Source organism: Nilaparvata lugens, chromosome 2, assembly GCF_014356525.2.
Source record: "Nilaparvata lugens isolate BPH chromosome 2, ASM1435652v1, whole genome shotgun sequence".
Lineage (NCBI taxonomy): Eukaryota > Metazoa > Arthropoda > Insecta > Hemiptera > Delphacidae > Nilaparvata > Nilaparvata lugens.
Genome location: NC_052505.1, coordinates 24,246,867 through 24,265,346, shown reverse-complemented (window position 1 = coordinate 24,265,346; position 18,480 = coordinate 24,246,867). Strand labels below are relative to the sequence as shown.

At 32.8% G+C, this 18,480-nt stretch overlaps 2 protein-coding genes across 2 annotated transcripts in view; both read right to left on the bottom strand.

The window, feature by feature from the left end:
• Positions 1–4,899, bottom strand: part of LOC111048708 (unconventional myosin-Ie) — a 438,987-nt gene extending 434,088 nt beyond the window's left edge. Inside the window, exons 1-4 of the mRNA XM_039420025.1 lie at positions 4,505–4,899; positions 3,735–3,860; positions 2,124–2,213; positions 367–461 (exon numbers count right to left, since the gene is read on the bottom strand). Of these exons, the coding sequence (XP_039275959.1) occupies positions 367–461; positions 2,124–2,213; positions 3,735–3,860; positions 4,505–4,507 (314 nt within the window). The 5' untranslated portion in view covers positions 4,508–4,899. The remainder of the gene's footprint in view (positions 1–366; positions 462–2,123; positions 2,214–3,734; positions 3,861–4,504) is intronic.
• Positions 4,900–7,364: 2,465 nt separating this feature from the next.
• LOC111046075 (electron transfer flavoprotein subunit alpha, mitochondrial) lies at positions 7,365–16,704 on the bottom strand. Its single transcript, XM_022331565.2, has 6 exons — positions 16,507–16,704; positions 15,590–15,733; positions 14,677–14,941; positions 11,401–11,613; positions 9,754–9,905; positions 7,365–8,272 (listed from the first exon to the last, which is right to left on the bottom strand). The coding sequence occupies exons 1-6, from the start codon at positions 16,555–16,557 to the stop codon at positions 8,096–8,098; spliced, it is 1,002 nt and encodes a 333-aa protein (XP_022187257.1). The 5' UTR covers positions 16,558–16,704; the 3' UTR covers positions 7,365–8,095.
• Positions 16,705–18,480: the final 1,776 nt, after the last annotated feature.

Here is an 18,480-nt window from a genome sequence, read left to right as displayed (position 1 = left end):
GTAACTGAGCTTTATGATATTCACTTCAATTATATGGTTTTGATTAAACATAATTATAAATTTCATTATTGATTGGATAGAACTAACAAATCATTTAATATCTTATCATTCACATTTTTTGGTTTCCTTATAATCCTGCTACATCCTTTCCTTCCGGTGACACAAATAACAAGGATAAAGAATAAGATTGAGAATAATACTGTTTAAAGTGTCACACAAAGAAGGAAAAGTGGATATTTCCTTCCTACTTGAAAGATTGAAATGATAAGATAAGTAAGCCTACATTAGAACATACAGTAAAATTCAACTACGGTATCATATTTTATGAGAAAAAATTAGTTGATGATTGTTAAATCTATAGCCCACCTTATTATCACACATTGACTTTCGTTATCTATCGTCAAATTTCGGAACATATTGTCTGCAAGTGCATACACGTGTGGCGGGTTTTCGTATGGAGCCTGAAACAATGAAAAATATTGTAAACTATGTCTGAAAGTGAAATAAAATCACTATCTACCATGTAATAATATAACAAAATCTCATGAATGAACTCAGATTTATTGAGTTCATCTACAGATAAATTCTAAATAACTCAACAACTTCTATGGAAGTAAAGCTTCATTTCTTGCTGTAGAAGTTGATTTGGTATAAAATTTGTTGAAAAGTGGAAGAATTGGGCAAATTTAGAATAAAAACCATTTCTAATGTTGAAAACAAAACATCGTGAATATTTCTAAGTGAAGCATATTAATATCAATTTTTCATGTATTATTTCTCTACAGATGAGGTATTTATTTCTCCTAGTAGAATGTGGTTTACAGTAGTTTAGAAAAACATCTTCTATTTCACTAAACATCTCCATTTCTTCACTTATCTTGAAACATCCTACCACCACATAGAATTCCGTAGTCTTAACTTACAGCATATTTACATTTCAAATTGGAGGAAATTATACAGTAATAAAAAAGGAATACAGATGGAAATTACTGAGATATTGCAATTATTCATATGCTAATGAATTAATAATTATTATTAAACGAAAATCCAAATTAAATGCTGTAATTCACCCCGAAGACTACTACTGCTTCTGCTACTGCAAATATTGACAACAGGGTAAACAGCTAGATGGAATAGAGTGTAATAAAAGTTAATTGAATACACAAACCTTAAATTAAATTACGACTTCCACCACTATAAAACTATTAAGAGTTAATAATTTGAATTAAACTAGTATCAAATTGAAACAACATAGAGAGCCCTATCAAATATAACGAGCGTAGAAAAATAAAAAAAATATTTCAGTATTTTCAGGTATTTCATACCGTAGTTAATAATAATAATAATTTTTATTAATGGAGACTAGACAACAGGTAGAAACTTATTTTGCCTCCTTCACACAATAAAATACAAAACTATCTATTTGTTAATTTCTACTGCAAACTATTATTTGACTAAGATAAAAATAATTGAAGAGCATTGTATAGGTAAGAAAAAATAAGTAGACAAGAAGCTGATGAAATAATAAATTATTACTTAATAAAGCGATTATTCGTTACAAAATATTGATTATTTCAAGCGAACAATCACATGGAACGGACAACACGTTTTTGTTATTTCTATTCAATAAATGAAATTATCACATATTGCAATGTAGCCTATGAAGAGATTCATGTTATGAATTTAGAGTGAATTAATCAAGCGAACAATCAAATGAAACAGACAACACGTTTTTGTTATTTCTATTCAATAAATGAAATTATCACATATTGCAATGTAGCCTATTAAGAGATTCACGTTATGAATTTAGAGTAAATTATAGGAAGGCATTGTTGTCACTTTTTCGTTCCACCGCCTTCTATAGTAGATAGCTGTGATTCAAGTTATCCAGGTAAATCTGAACTTTATTAATTTTTTAGCTTCAGGTGGGTTCCGAACACCAGAGAAGAGATTTTGAAGCTCATAACTATCAGATAGCGGAGCTGTCTTCAAGCAATCATCCTTTCAATGTTTTTTTTTCTAATCTGAGAGGTTAGATGCGGCTCTGAAAACCAGAAAAACTACTTCCATATTGATTTCAAATCTATTGAACAAGTCATTCTTTATTTTTCAAAATTACTCACAGCTCCTTGATACATATCAATCTCCTTCGATCCAAAGTAAGGCATTTGTTTGAATGGATTGACTGACACCAATACTGGACCAATACAAGTCTGAAGAAATATTAAGGAAAATAACATAATATTCAACACATTTCATTAGAAGAAAATGTTATTATATTTTATAATAAAATATTTTGCAATTCGATACTCAACTAATTCAGCCACATTAGGTTTACTCTATTTGTTTAGCAATATCAATACCGGAAATAAATTTCAACAAATTGAATAGGTTACGTTTTACTGAGGAATATGGTAGGGTCAAAACATAGTAGAACGGCAAAGGTAGAGGGTAGTAGAGGAGGGGTAGCTGACAGTGTTGAAAAGAAAAGCAGGTATCTAAATGTCTTCGCTTTCTTCTACTCTACCTTCACCGCCATCTGTTCCGATACATTTGATGCATGCATTAATTAATCTCAACAATCTCAGAAAATAGGGATTCATCTATTGTATTCTCCGCTACCCTTCCTCTACCTCCGCCGATCCACTTTTGACCCTCAGCAGGCTCATGAGTGGATAATGGGAGGGGTGATAATAATAATAGTAATATATGAATGGGTCTACAGTTTCCATGTTATTGTAATAATAACATTTCACTCATTTAACAGTAATATATTATTTAGTTTCCAGTAGGCCTATACCTAATAGGTACTGTTTATTTAGTAATGCTTTAACCTTCAAGGGAATACTGTATTTCATTAATAAATTTTCAAGGTAAACATCATGATGTAGGGTCTTTCAGTGGAACGGTAAGTTTTCAATAAGTGACCATTTATTTAAAAAAATTAATTTTTCAATTCAATTATCATAGATTAAATATGTTGTAAAATGGTTGCCATTCACTGCACAATGGGTTAACATATTATTCTTAAATTAACATCTGATAATGTGCTCCATTGGAATCCATGCATTTCTCAACTTCCCCAAGACATTTTGCAGCATATTCCATTAAATACATACTGAACTCGTTGTTTTTGGAATGGCATAGTTCATGGTGGAGTGTTCAGGAAACCCCTTATTTTCAAGTCACCCCATAGAATAAGTATGCAGGTTGTCAAATTTGTGGTACGGGAGCGGGAACGAATACCTGTTTTAATTCAGTACCTATATTCAGTCCATGACCGGCAGTCGCCAGACAGACTATGGAATGACACTGCCTGGAATCAAAGCATTCACAGTGTTCATGGCAACTCTTGTTGTGTTTTAATGAGAAAAAAGCCACACTGCTCGATCCTGAACTCTGGAATAAGAACTATCCCAGCCCAAAAACAAGGAGATCAGAATAAATTTGATAGAATACTAGTCAATATGCGGCTTAATGTCATGGGAAACCTGATAATTTCATGTCCTCCCAGTGGAGGACATTTAGCAAATGTTATAACAAAAAAAACATTCTTCACTTATTTTATAGTAAATTGCAGTAAAACTTCACATTATGATCATTGAATTTAATTGTTTTCAAAGAGTAACCTTTTGAAACATTAAGTAAATTGTATGTAACATTCAATTGTAATGTAGGCCTATGTGCTTATCAAGTTAGTAAGATATAATTCGATTTAGTGACTTGAAGGATACAAAGATGTAATCATCCATAAACCTCTTTCTAAGGTTTTCAACAATTGCTTCCTGAGATACTTTTGGCAGAAGAACCATGTCATCGACTCCTGATAGCTTGACATTGTGAGATTGCCAGTGGTAAACCTGAAAAACAAATTGTGAAATTTTAAATATAGATATGTATTATACAAGATTAATAACACCCTTTCCAAATATCGTGAATTGAGAATATTTGTTTGAATTGTATGCTTCGATATGGCAGTTTGTTACTTGAGTTTTCCAGCATTTGATGTGGGAAGGTCTACTTCATTAAATGTCATAATAATATAGCTTTATTTACATTTTTAAAAGAACAAAAGCCTCTCTTATGAGGTATATGTGATTGGCAACAAATACAATAATTTTACATTATACTATTTTTCAATTTTAGATTCAGTCTCTAGCTTCAGTCAGCCACAAATCTCTTAAATGTCATAACCATACCAATTTTTATGAAATAATTACAGAGGTGTCATGAATAGATTTATATTATTTATTAAAAAAATCTCAAAGACAAAATGTTAATTTAGATTACAAATAAAAGTGAATCTATTCTTCGCGTTACAAAACTAGTTAGGCTATGGTAGCAATTCTATAACAACAAATTGAATACAAATATTTCGATTATTCACTTGTTAATTTTGAATAAAAAGTACAAATTGAGCGCAACAATTTATATTAAATTATTGAATGTTTAGCAGGTGTGAATCACGTCTTAACCTCACAACACTTAACTTATTTAAACTTACCATAATTGAAGACGATTCATTGAATTACAATCAAAATATTGGTAAAGTTGAGATATATGTTTTATATCATTAGATTCGTGTTATGAGTCACAGTGGTGAGTCAATAAATAAATTCTAGTTGCTAAACGTCAAATCTTTGTTAGAACATAACCCTATCACAATCACAATACCGACAAACAGGAAGAGCGTTGATGAACCTTGAAATTTTCACTATTTGAAGTTTTACAATATCACTGAACAATTTAAGAGTTTTGCCCGGGCTGTTTTTCATTGATTAAAAAAGTCATACTTCAATAAATCAATTGAAATTAGATAATTAACACAGAAACACTCTACAAAACACGAATAATATCTGTTTTTATTTTGGCACTTGACAGTTCACAGTTGACAATGATTTTCAATACATCGAAAACTGATGTATCGATAGTGATGACAGTGAAGTATCGATATTTAATCCTACATAGGTATCGATAATATTCTTTTTGATATAATATATAACTACTGATTCGTTTTTGACACAATATTATTTTTTATTTACGTACTGTATTATAATACGTATTTTTGCAATATATAATTCTTCTCAAAGTCAACATTCAACAGTGCTGGCTAACAAATCAATGACAAGGTCAATTGATTGTGATATACGATAATGTAATGAGAATCCCTCTTTTACTGGGAACTCCACTCTTCACTTCAACATTCCTTATAAATAGCCACTACTAATGCTGACAGTTTTAAGTGAATTTCATTATGGGTAACAAGTAACAAGTAATGGGGCACCGAGATTCAACATGCCCATAAAAGCATGTCTGTCCGAGTTGATGAATGTAGGCTACTTGCATGCAATGTAACCAACTTTAACTGTACAGGAAATTGTAAGGTATATTTGGAATAACAGAATAATTCACAATATCAAAAATAAAGATAGCTTTTTTTCGGCTTAGCAGGAAGAAGAATCCATAGGAATCGAACGGTTATAAATGTGTATGTAACTTATGTCCAGATGAAACATTTATAATATAGGATACCAAAGGAGCACAAGAATGTAATTATATTTTGCTATCATAACAATTATAATCGATCAATATGTTAACACAATTATTGAGTATCAAACAATTATTTATTTCTACCATAGAACTCAGTTAGAATTATTAGCCTATAAGGTACTTTGTTAATACCTTCTGCCTCATTAATACCTCAAGCTGTCTTGGTCTGACCACATTGAGGCTGTCTGTTGCAGGCTGAGCAGGGTAGTTTTCCTGCACAAGAAATTGAAATCCTGTGTTCCTGCATCCGGTCTGCTATTTCTGTTTTTCCAGAGCAAAGTCCTGTATGGCCTGACGCTTTGGGGTGGAGCCACAGATGTGTCGCTCATTCAGAAGTGCTGACCGACTTGCACACTGTCGTCCCCTCTTTGTGAGAGAGACGACGATCCTCACAGTCTTCTCCCTCTATGTATTTCTGACTCTCTGCAGAACACATGCAAATGCTGGGGAGCTTGTAACGAGGCAGAATAAACACCCACATTCTCATGCTATCATAACAATTAGTGTTATCATAACAATTGTTTCTTCCTAGAGGGAGACAGAGGCTGGACGAGCCCTACCGAAGACTGAGCAGGACTCGACCGGCCTATGCCCATCAAGGGCAGGCTCTTCAACAAGCTTCAACAATCTGCGCGGAGGGCTAGAAATTTTGGAGGGCCTTGATAGGCTTATTATTGGATAATCCTTTGTACTCACTTACTCCGTGAGTTGGACATGTTGGACAGCAGCTTTGTAAGCGCATATTTTTTATTACTTTTGTTTTATTGTTTATTTTTGTGCTCTCATGACGTACCCCTGCGGGTTTCATGCCCACCTTATGGACTCAACATAAAAACAAATAAATCCATTACCCACACTTGTGGGATCGATGGCATCAAAATTACCATTAGATTTGTTAAAGAATTTCAGGGCATAAATCCTATAAGTGGCCTGTGATCGTTGGAGTTGTCTCCTGGGGACATCCGACTGCTCACTGCGCTTGGTGTTGTGTTAGTGGATGTCAGCTAGAGTATGCTGTATTCTCTTGACATACACCAAGCACAGGAGGGTGTAATGGCTGACCGTCAGTACACCAAGGCGAGCAAAGATGGGCTTACAGTGGGCAAGATGGTCGCTGCCTGTCATGATTCTTAGATTGTTTCTTACTACCGAGACAGGTATATCTCACTGAAAATTATCAATTCTTCAAGACTATGCACAACGACTAATGTGACAAGATGAATAGAGTGGTAAAGAAAAGTATTCAATAGGAAGGCAAATTGTGTGGTTCAAGTCAACCTGCCTTGACTAGTTATTTATTTAGTCATGTACAATTATTACACTTTACTATGTGAGAAGGCACAACAGGTTTATGCCCAAAACTGTCCCTTCTCAAATTCATTCTACAGTATTAATCAAAATGTAGGTTAAGCTACTATCACGCGTATAAAGGGTCATACCATCATAGAGTGGAGCGGCGATGGTAGAAGGTAGAGGAGAGTGTTGAGAAGTAAGAATAATGCATGTATTTAAACGTGTTAGAACATAGCGGAGCGGCGAAGGCAGGGTAGAAGATAGAAGAAAGTGTAAAATTGACTGACGGACTTATTTTTAGTGTAAAATCATGAAGTGTATTATTTACAGTTGCCAGATAATCTAATTCGAAACAGTCATTGCACGTTTTAAAAATATTTATTTAAATAGACTAGTATACCGCACTTTTAAATTTAAAGAGTTCTAAACTGTAGTTCAGAATAATAACCATTATCTAACTTCTGTGTAAAACTTCTCTAACTTCACATTAAAGAATGATGTAGATTGATGGAAAGATAAACTTTCAAAACATAGAAAAATATTTTATTTAAAACACAACAAAACTTCACATATACCTGTAACAAATGGTAGGCCTACACCTTCAAGATATCTTATAATCACTTACAGTTTACATTACACATTTACTATTGACTATTTAGTAGTTGATTTCGTATTTATCTCCAACACATTATGGCTTATATATAAATTATTATGGTCCAGTTGATTTTCTAGCTTGAACAGAATCAATTTGTGAAATTTATTCATTACATATTTCATTAACACAATTCAACAGCCATGAATTAAATTAGCGTTAAGCTGTTAGTAAACTTGAGCTATCAGTAACAGAAAGTTTTGACTGCCAATAAGTGCTCTAACCTCGACAATGTTGGTCAGACAATGTAAAAATTTGACTGAGCTTTTATGGAAATATTTTTGTATTGAAAAACTGCATTTTACAGAACTTTGACAAAAATATCAGGGTGTCAACTAAAAATCACTTTCTACAGAAATTTTACTCTAGTAGTTTTGATCAAAATGTTTTGACAATAATTTAAAAAAAGGTTTTGCATAAATATGACGCTGATCAAAATGTACCTTTTAAATAATTTAAAATAAGTTTCTACATGAATACAACTCCGAGTCTCACTTAGCTGTGCGTCGAAATATGAATTGTTCATCACCTATTTCCGATATTACTTGTTCATGCAAGTTTCCTCAGCAGCCTAAATAATCACAGAAGTTGTTGCAAGTTTTACAGCTTGTCAGTCAACTCGGGAACGGCCTTGAACAGATCAGCGACCAGACCATAGTCAGCAACCTGGAAGATTGGTGCCTCGGGGTCCTTGTTGATGGCCACAATTGTCTTCGAGTCCTTCATACCGGCCAAATGCTGGATTGCGCCAGAAATGCCGACTGCGATGTACAGTTCCTGAAAAGAAACGGTGCCCGTCAGTCTATTACTAAATGAACATTATTGCAAATGGTGTGGTACATATTAGTTCCGAAAAGAAAAGGTGACGAAATAGTTATTTGTGCAACTAGTGCGCAAAGTGACAGTTTGCTGCACCGAAAGAAACGGAATGGCTTCTTGAGTGCAGCAGAGGAACTTTGCGCACGTATTTCACATTAAATTTTTCCTACAGTTACCATTGAATATGAAAAGTGGGTAATTATGGATAAAATGATGGCTGAAATCCATCAAATGTTTGTGTGTGTGATGCTGTTATTAATAACAACCTTAATTCATTTAAAAATTAATAATCCAATTGAAGTTGAAAATTCTCAGCCAAAGTTCTCATTTTTATTCATTCAAGAATCAGAAAAAATACAGATAAAACAAAAAAATTCGCATTCAAAATACACACCAAAAGCTGGTTTGGATGACTGCAAAATGGCTGAACCGACAAGCGCGCGACCTAGCGGAAAGAATCGTACCTAACTTTGTTCTTTCATCCAGCTAAAAACAGTATTCAGATATTCAGAATTATGATTAACTAGAATTACCGAAAAATGCTATAAGTAAACTAAAAAATATTTATAAAATAACATAGACAAGAGAAAATATTTTATTGTAGTATATTCTAATGTTATTTTATTAATTTTATTGACATGGATTTCGAACGGTAATTATTTAACCAGAAAATTCGAATTTAAAATGTGTGTTTGCTACATTTCTCATTGCTTGGAGTTGAAATAATTATTACTGTCAATAGAAAATAAACATTATTTTTTATTAAATGATGAGAAGTTATTTCATGAAATTGAAAATTGAAAAAATTGAAAAATTATGATTTAGATAAACATTATTCTTGTTTTGGATTTTTAGATTGGGATTTTATCATAAATGTAGGGTAGCCATTGAAATGATTCTCATCTAAATCTAACCACAGTCATTGTTACCAACTTAATTTTTGTTTTCGTGCACTAATCCTCCATATAACCCACCAACTATTTTGTGTTGCCATGTTGCAAATCTGGAGTGCAGAAAAATTTTTTCCCGCACTAGAGCGGAAAAGTGATTCTTTGCGTTCTGTAATCAGTGCAGGAATGGCCACTTTTCAAGGTAACTGTAGGAAAAGTCAATTACTAAATACAGGTTATTGCAAATTGTATGGTATATTATTTTTATAATTACAATAATTAAACTTCCAAAAATGAAAAACATGCTCAAGCTCTCAAAACTGCACTTTTTCCAATTCACACAATACCATAAAAAATATAGGTTATAATGAGTGAAGTTTTATTTTGTTTTACTTTGGATGATGCCCACATGAGCCTTTTGCTATATTTTTGCTATGGTTTCATGTAACTTTATTTCTTTTAGTCGCAAAAGTAGTGTTTTGCTACTTTCGAAGCCCCCAGACCAACTACAGTAGGAACAATTGTATTCTATATTTTGAGTGTTCTTACAGGCGCCACAATTTTTCCAGTCTGTCCAATCTGGAGGTCGTTGGGCACAAATCCTGCGTCAACTGCCGCACGCGATGCGCCCACAGCCGCGCCCATCTTGTCTGCCAGCTTGTACAGCAGGCTGAAGTTGTCGCCAGACTTCATTCCTCTGCCTGAAACAACCAACAACACTCATTTCAATGCCCAAAGTGGCTGAATTCTGTCATATTGATGCAGCAATATCAGTAATTAGGTTTAATTAATAGGTTGAAAGTTAAAAATCATATCAATACCCAACCAAGAATGGCAAAGTGGCTGAATCTATTGTGTCATATTGATGCAGCAACGATCTGTAACTAGTTTTAATAGGTTGATAGTTATTGTTCAAAAAATATAAGTTAACTATGCGTTTAGTTTTTATAAATTAGTATAATTTTTCACAAGTTAGTAGAGTGTATTAGGATATTTTTATATTTAGAGGATCAATGTGTGAGTATAATAATAGAAAAAGCACACAGGAACAACTGTAACAACAAAGAGGATATATTCATTTTTAAACATAAACATAACTCAAATTCAAATTTATTGATATACATCGCATGAATACAGAAAACGTTTCTATACAACCATGCAGTTATGAAAATTCAGCAGTAACGAATAATAATAATAAACTGGTTTCTTTGGTAGAAATTGACAAAATAAAAACTAATTCCACTGTGACATTAGTAATAGGTGATATATGATCGTGACAATGACCATGATAGCTTCAGCTAGATTATGGACATGACCAAATTATAAGAACACATTGAATGAAAAAGACTAAGAAATTGTCAAAAACCACAGATTTATTGATACTTGGAAAAAACTGTGTTCTTATACTTTTTGTGTAGTTGAGAAGTATTGTAGTAATTATTCATATTGCATGAAAAAGACTAAGAAATTGTCAAAAACCACAGATTTATTGATACTTGAAAGATTTATTGAAAGACCGGTTTCGGTTATTACACCATTGTCAATCTCTGATAAACTAAATACAAGAGCAGCAGAGTTTAGTTTGTTTATTGCAGCTTGTATTTAGTTTTAGTTTATCAGATATTGACAATGGTGTAATAACCGAAACCGGTCTTCCTAAGTATCAATAACGTGTTTTTAGATTGTTTTTACCACAATAATATCAAATCTTTGATTTTACCTCATTTCCTCAAATAGAGGAAATATTTAGGTATATCCTAGGGTAACTTAAAAAGAATCATCTTATGAGGTCATTCACTCCACATTGCTAGTTCGACTGATGATCAGTTCTATCTTTGTAGTTTATCGTAGTTCTTATAAAACAAAATCTGTTTTAAACTAGAGAGAGAAACTATGAAAACAATAATAGAAGCGTACGATCGCACCAGAATATCGGCTAGACAGGTTAAAATTTTTGTCACTTTTCATTTTTTTGACATTTAGACATCTTCATTTTGGATGAAACTTTTTGTAAGTCAGTCAGATTTTCTTGATGAACACATTCATCTGGGTTGCACCAAACAACATCATTAAGTTGCTTAACTGATTAAGTTGAGTCAAGATAGAGGATGAAGCACAGTGTAATCAATCCTAAACATTTACTCTAGTTTAGCTATCTTAATCAAATAATGTGTAGTTGGAATACTTAGCACACACCTCCACTGATGACGACTTTGGCACTGGTCAACTCGGGCCGGTCGCTCTTGCTCAACTCCTGGCCGACAAACTCGGACACTTTGGATGCGTAGTCGCCGGCCGGCGCTGGCTCACTCTTGCCGCTGCCTCCGTCCGCTGCTGGCTCGAAGCTGGTCCCTCGCACACTGATCACCTTCACTCCGTCCTTCGCTTTCAGGGTCAGGATCGCGTTACCTGCACAACGTTCAACCATCATTTCTAATTGCCTTCTCGTACTATAAAATAATTGTAAAGAATTATTAAAATTTGGAATTACTTGAAAGAAGGACAACGTATATGAGATATGTTTTTTTAATATGTTGCCCAGTAATTTAAAATCCATTGTAGTTGGTAGATAATCTGAAGGACTATAGTGGGATTATAGTATCTGAAGGAACTAATCTAGTTGGATTGTCTTTGTACTCCGTTCAGGAATTTGTTCAGTAATGATTTTGTGTGAAATTTGAATTGATTGTATTGATATGTATGTGTTGATTTGTTCTTTTAAAGTGTTTCGTTTCATATATTTACGTAAATTGACAATTTTCAATGCACATGTACATTTTATGAGTAAATATGATTTAAATGATATTATCTATATTATTTCTATTTGATCAGTAATGAGTTTGTGTGATATTTGCATTGATTGCATTGATTTGTGCTTTTAGAGTGTTTCGTTTAATATATTTACGTAAATTGACAATTTTCAATGCACATGTACATTTTATGAATACATATGATTTGAATGATATTATCTATATTATTTCTATAGGGCTTCTTGATATTATATTATAGAACCACTAGTACCCTTTTATTGTCTTTGATGACATGACTGGTTTCGGATATTCATAATTCCATTATAAAATTCCCAAATCATCTATCTATAATAGAATTGGTATTATACACAGGTTTGGGCAATGAAGTATGGGTTGGGCACTATTCAAAATTCTCCTTACTTCATTGCTCAACCCTATATTTATATAAATAGATGATTTACGTAAAAGCGTCATTGGAGAAATATTAACAATAATAATATATGGGAAATTAACAAAGACATAAAGCAAGTATCTTACTTACAAGGTACGCAAACTGAACTGAATATTATCAAAACATAATTTATGGGATAAAAACGTGATGCAATTCTCATACCGAAAAATATTTTCCTTGGAAAATTAGAAAGCTAGAGCTTCCCTTCGTGAAAGATTTCTTTGAGTGTTGACTTCAGTTTCAGGAAAGCCGTGCCAATTTTATACGGTAGGAGACACAATAGCGAGAGTCGAATTTCATGGATGCAACTAAGAGGTTGACAATCATTTCATAGGAAATAATATACTATTTATACATTATTGATTGATATACGAGGCAGATTCACAAAGCAAGGAAAGAATGTGGTCCAGAAATCCTCTTTACCAGAGAGATGAGAGAATATACATATCAGAGATTAGGCTACCTATAAAGCAATCAATGCCTATTTTTATGTTAATTGTAAAAAATTTTATCAGTGATGATATAAAATGAGGACAAACCCTTTGTATGAGTAAAGCTGTAATTAAACAGTACTATTTTAATTATTTGAAAAATCACATGGTAAGCAATTTGTTAGACTTATTTGAAATCAATTATATGAGGAAGATTTACGATAGGTATTACAATATTGGAAGTGATGATACAAACTCATAAATACTGAATATAAACAAAGTAATGCTGTCAACCACTTTTATTATTATCTACATTTATGACAGTACCAGTTTTCGTGGCCTAACCAGCTACATCTTGAGGGTAATAAGTAAGATGTGGCTGGTGTATATGATATATACGGTGTATTACTCATTACAGTGTATATTCATTATATGGAAAAATACCACATTACTCACAATACATCTATAGTCTTATAAATGATTTTTTAATACGACTTCAGTTATCGTTTAACTCTAACGTTGATAATAACCACAATACCACATTACTGATAACGTAACATGATACGATGGAACAATATCATCAATTTTTTCAAATGAGATTCTTTGCAAAATCAATTTGTCGGTACTAAATTTCCTATTTAAATTAACACTAGTTACTCTCTACCGGTCTGATAAGAAAATAATTACACAATACACAAGCCTTTCTGCAATATATTCTCTTAACAAGATTATTCACAACTTTTTGTATTACATAATCCATTGTGATCTTTGAATTTATTGATACATGATTGACCTCAAAGATATCACTGGATGAAAGAAATATTATGTTGTTGCAATACTATTTCTTCCGTAGTTCAAAACATTATCTATCAAAACTGTTCTAATTGGATTCAATTAATAAGATAATGAATAATTATTGAGTTTAATAACAATCAATCAGATATAGAACATTTATTTATTTGATACAGACATAGATTAATCAGGTAGTGAAGAGATTATTCCATATCTAAGTTGTGTTATAATTTTTATTTTGGTTCAACTAACTATAATTTAACTCTCCCATTATAATATCTTCACTTCTTTACATTCTTGGGGAGCCTCTACAACAGTCTACAACTCGTCTTTTTTTCAGTAAGATGACCTGTTTCACCAGAATACTTGTGTGATTTGTACTATGACTATTATAACTTGTAATTGAATTGAATTACTGCCTTTATTTTCGTAGAGAGCGAAGTTTGGGCGCAGTCGGCCCTCTCTTACACTTAACTCTATCACAAGATAACAATACCAAAAAATTGCTGATTTCTTGACCCCAAAAACCAATTACCAAACAGACCACTGTTTCAAGTGCCCATAATCCAACAGCATGAATAGCCCACAATGAGTCTTATCCTGAAATGAAAATCTCCAAGAATAATAGACTACCTGATTCAAGTGAATGACCACAATTGGGGATATACCATATTAAGCGTTTTTAGGCGTTTTAAGAGTCGGTAGGGCAGGAAACTCTCCAATTGGCTGATTGGGTTGGCGCCTGAAAAAACGCGTGGTAGAAACGCATGGTTTTAAATGTTATATTGTTGTCAATAGCTGTTCTTCCTATAATTTTTTTAAATAATAACAATTGAGCTTGCTGTTTACAACTCACCAGCATAACCTTGAAAAAATATTTCCTGAACTTGATTAATTACCAACCAGACACACCTAACCAACCAACCAACCAACCAACAAGAAGCATAGAGAAAAGATAGCATAATGCTAACTTATGCTCTTCTCTTCAGGGAGAAATATTCTTCCTATTTTAAAGAATAATAATTGTGAGCTGGTTTGCACAACTGACCTGCATATATGGTGCGCACAAAGGTATCCTTGTCCTTGATAGCGACCACGTCGGAGATGGGGGACACATCCAGCTTGGCGGCCACACGTGGCAACAGACCCTTGCCAAAGGCCGACGCCCCCGCCACGATGTGCGTGAACTTGAACTGAGCATGCGTGGCCAGCACCAGCGGTGTCAAGCTCTCGGGCAGCAGGCCTTTGAATGAGTCACCCTCGGCCACCAGCACCCGGGAAGCACCCTGCACTTTCGCTGCTTGCTCGGCTACCTACATAAATCAATTCATAATAATTGTGCTAATAGTAAAATCAATAAATTCATTTAGCTAAATAATAATAGTTCTGATAGTAACATCAATCAATTTGTTTAGATAATTCATTGTGCTGATAGTAACATCAATCAATTCATTTAGATATTTAATAATTGTGCTAGTATAAACATCGATCAATTCATCTACATAATTAATAATTGTGCCATTCCTCCTAATCTTCCTTCAGTGCAATTATAATGTGGACCTAACTGTAGCATTATTATATACATAATTTTTGACAATTATAAAAGCTCTCTTATTGCAAAACAATAATCCAGTACATTTGTGATACAAAGTCAGCAACTATTCGAATCAATCGACATTGTCAATAAGATTTGGCACTCACAAGTTGATCACTTGCCAATAAATTACGAATAGTATGCTTAATAATAAATAATTATTAAATTATTAATAGCTGATTGAATCGCTCGCTTAGAATGTGGCAGTCAACCTTTAGGATAACAAGCCACCTTTCATTATTTTGGATTATGAAATTGAGAAAATTTTATTTTTGTACATAGGATGTTGTATATACGTAACTTGTTATTTTATAATAAAAATAGCACTTATCAATAATTAAGAATGAGAAAAATATTTTCGACTTACGGGGCCACATTTTGTTCCTGCAACCAGAACTGAGACTTCTCCGCCCAGCTTGTTTGCGGCTGTGATGGCGTGCCTTGTGATTGGAAGAAGATTTTCATTATTATGTTCGGCTATCACCAGGGTACTTTGGAGTCGCTGAGAGACCTGCAAAGAATTATTTTATTATCAAATACTATGCTATAAAGCTAAAAAAGCTTTTTTCTTATAATATTAAGTAAGCTCAACAGAAAAAAGTTTAAAGTTGTAAGAAACATGAATTATTGGGGTGATAGGCTTAATTCTACCAAGATATAATTTAAAAGCCTATTTGGTTGTTTTATGATTAGTTGAATAACGGTAAATTGGGAGAAAATAAAAATTTGTTTTTTCTACTAGGCCTATAGGCTACAATGCTATGCTTTAGTCTACAAATCATATTGCGATTGAAAAAATGTGCAAAGAAAAAGTCCATATTAATAATTTACTAAAAGCTAATCAAGCTGTTAGAAATTGAATGAAGGAGTTAAAATTCTGAGTAGGTATTCCCAATAGGCTACTCAAGTTATAACCAGTAGTTTTGGATAAGTTTCAGATTGAATGAATCAAATAAAGGAATTGTTTGGTTTCGAATTAGTTTGCTCACGTATTTACAAATATTTATAAAAAAATTAAAATTTTTTAATCATCAGGGGCTACTTAGGCTTCCTAACCTAAAAGTTTCAATTCGGTAAACAGATTTTTTAGTTTTTTATAGATTAATAATGTAATACGTTGATGAAATTATAAACTGCAAGAAACGAATGCTAAATGTATCAAGTAAATACATTTTTCTGGCTTCTCTTTAAAAACAAATACAAATAATACTAACGTTTACAGCAGTTACCTACTGAAATAGTTTATTTTTTAACCATGGATAAAACTTTTATGCAGATATTTACCTTAATTCCAGAAAGAAGATTTTGACATGCACGAGCACTTGTTGAGAACATGGTGAATAATTGAACTGTGATTCAAGTAGGAAATTTTCAATGATAAAATGATTACGAAAAATTAACCTCAGTGACCTACGGACTGTGACAGCAGAAAACAGAGACGGCAACGAAAATTTTCGTTACGAAATCGAAGTGTATCGATCCTGCACTATCGACTGTTGATAACAAAATAATATCAACTGACATAATATATCGATATAATCAAGAGCCGATATCAAAATATCGATGATGTACCCGCTGAATTATTATTATTATTAATAGAACTTAATCTTCTTTTTTAAAAAACTTATTATTTATTACCGTATTCAAAGAATTTATCCTTTATTTCTATTGTATCTATTCTTCATATTAAATTTTACTCAACTCTCTAAGATCAATAATAAATAAAAACTCATATATGTTGAGCAAAAATCTTGTTTTATTTTTGATAGAAAAATAATGTGACTTGGGGTGTCATCACAATGAATGCTTAGGGTGGGCACACACCTGTTAGTCAAGACAAGACTAGTCACAATACTACACATAGTTTCTTATGAAGTAACACACACCGATTAGTCATTGCATTTAGACATGTCTTCATAAGCAACTTTGTGAAGTATTGTGACTAAACGTGTCTTGTCTTGACTAACTGGTGTGTGCCTAGCTTGGTTATGCTTGACCAAGCGTGCAGATGAGAAACAGAATTTGGAAAGACCAATAGAAACACTCACACTGATTGCTTGCACTTGCTGGTTGGGTTCAGTGTGAGCTACATGCTAGCATAGAGAGAGAAACAATAGCGTAAGTTTCTCTATGATGCTAGTCACAATGTGTTACAACAGCACTTCTCAAATTTTGTTTTTCGGCTCATGCATGATTATTGGATTACTGGGTTATTGGCTCATGCATTGATTATTGGGATCTGATTTAAAATTCAAAAACTCAACTATAATATCCTTTGCTGATGATACAGCAGCTATTTTCTCAGGAAGAACATGGGCTGAGGTTTATGAAATTGCAGAGCAAAACTACTTGAGCATAAAAAGTGGCTAGATAAAAATACTTTGAGCTTAAACATACAAAAAACGAACTACATTAGGTACCTTTTCTTTCAATAAATTAGGACAGCCAGACAGAGAATTAAACTTGAAACTCCATTCAAATTGCAACCTTGACCCCAACTCCTGCACTTGTCCTATCATTAGTAAAGTTAAAAATTGTAAATATCTAGGTATCTATATAGATGAGAACCTGAAATGTGATATCCATATTAAATTCATTTGCAGAAGGATGAAATACCTCGCTTACAAATTTTATGCAACTAGAAAAAATTCTGAATCCAACTCATCTTAAAATTCTTTATTTTGCTTTAGTACAGTCTATAATGCAATACGGAAAAGCAGTATGGGGGGGGGGTGTTATAATTCCCACTTGGAAATACTGTTCATAATGCAGAAATTAATAATTAAATCTATTTCAAATAAACCCAGATTTTTCCCGACTGGCATTATATTTGATGAATTCAAAGCTTTGACAGTTAGACAGTTATATGTTGAAAATATGTAATTAAATATTTAATAAAAAATAGAACCAATTTCCCATGCACCAATAACGCATTAAATAGACATTACAGCTTGAGACCTACTTCAAATAAGTATTTGATATATAATACTAATATTGAAACAAGTAGACGGCAACTTATATATCTAAGTACTATAATAATCAACAAAATTTCGGATCATCATCTCAACAATGCTAAAATTACAAAGAAAATGAAGCAGGAAATCATTAATTGAATAAAAAGCAATTATTTTTCTAATCTTAAATTATTGTACCGTAACCGTTATCTTTATTGTTATTTCACATCCTATCTTCCCTTCCCTCAGCCCTGCCTATCTAACTACCGTTCCTTCTTTCACTTCCCTATCACACACCCTTCCC

Coding starts and splice junctions, on each gene's coding strand:
- LOC111046075 (XM_022331565.2), bottom strand. CDS start 16,557: ATGTTCTCAACAAGTGCTCGTGCATGTCAAAATCTTCTTTCTGGAATT. Junction 15,734..16,506: donor ATCTTCTTTCTGGAATTAAG/GTAAATATCTGC, acceptor AATTCTTTGCAG/GTCTCTCAGCGACTCCAAAG. Junction 11,614..14,676: donor TGTGCGCACCATATATGCAG/GTCAGTTGTGCA, acceptor AACGTTGTGCAG/GTAACGCGATCCTGACCCTG.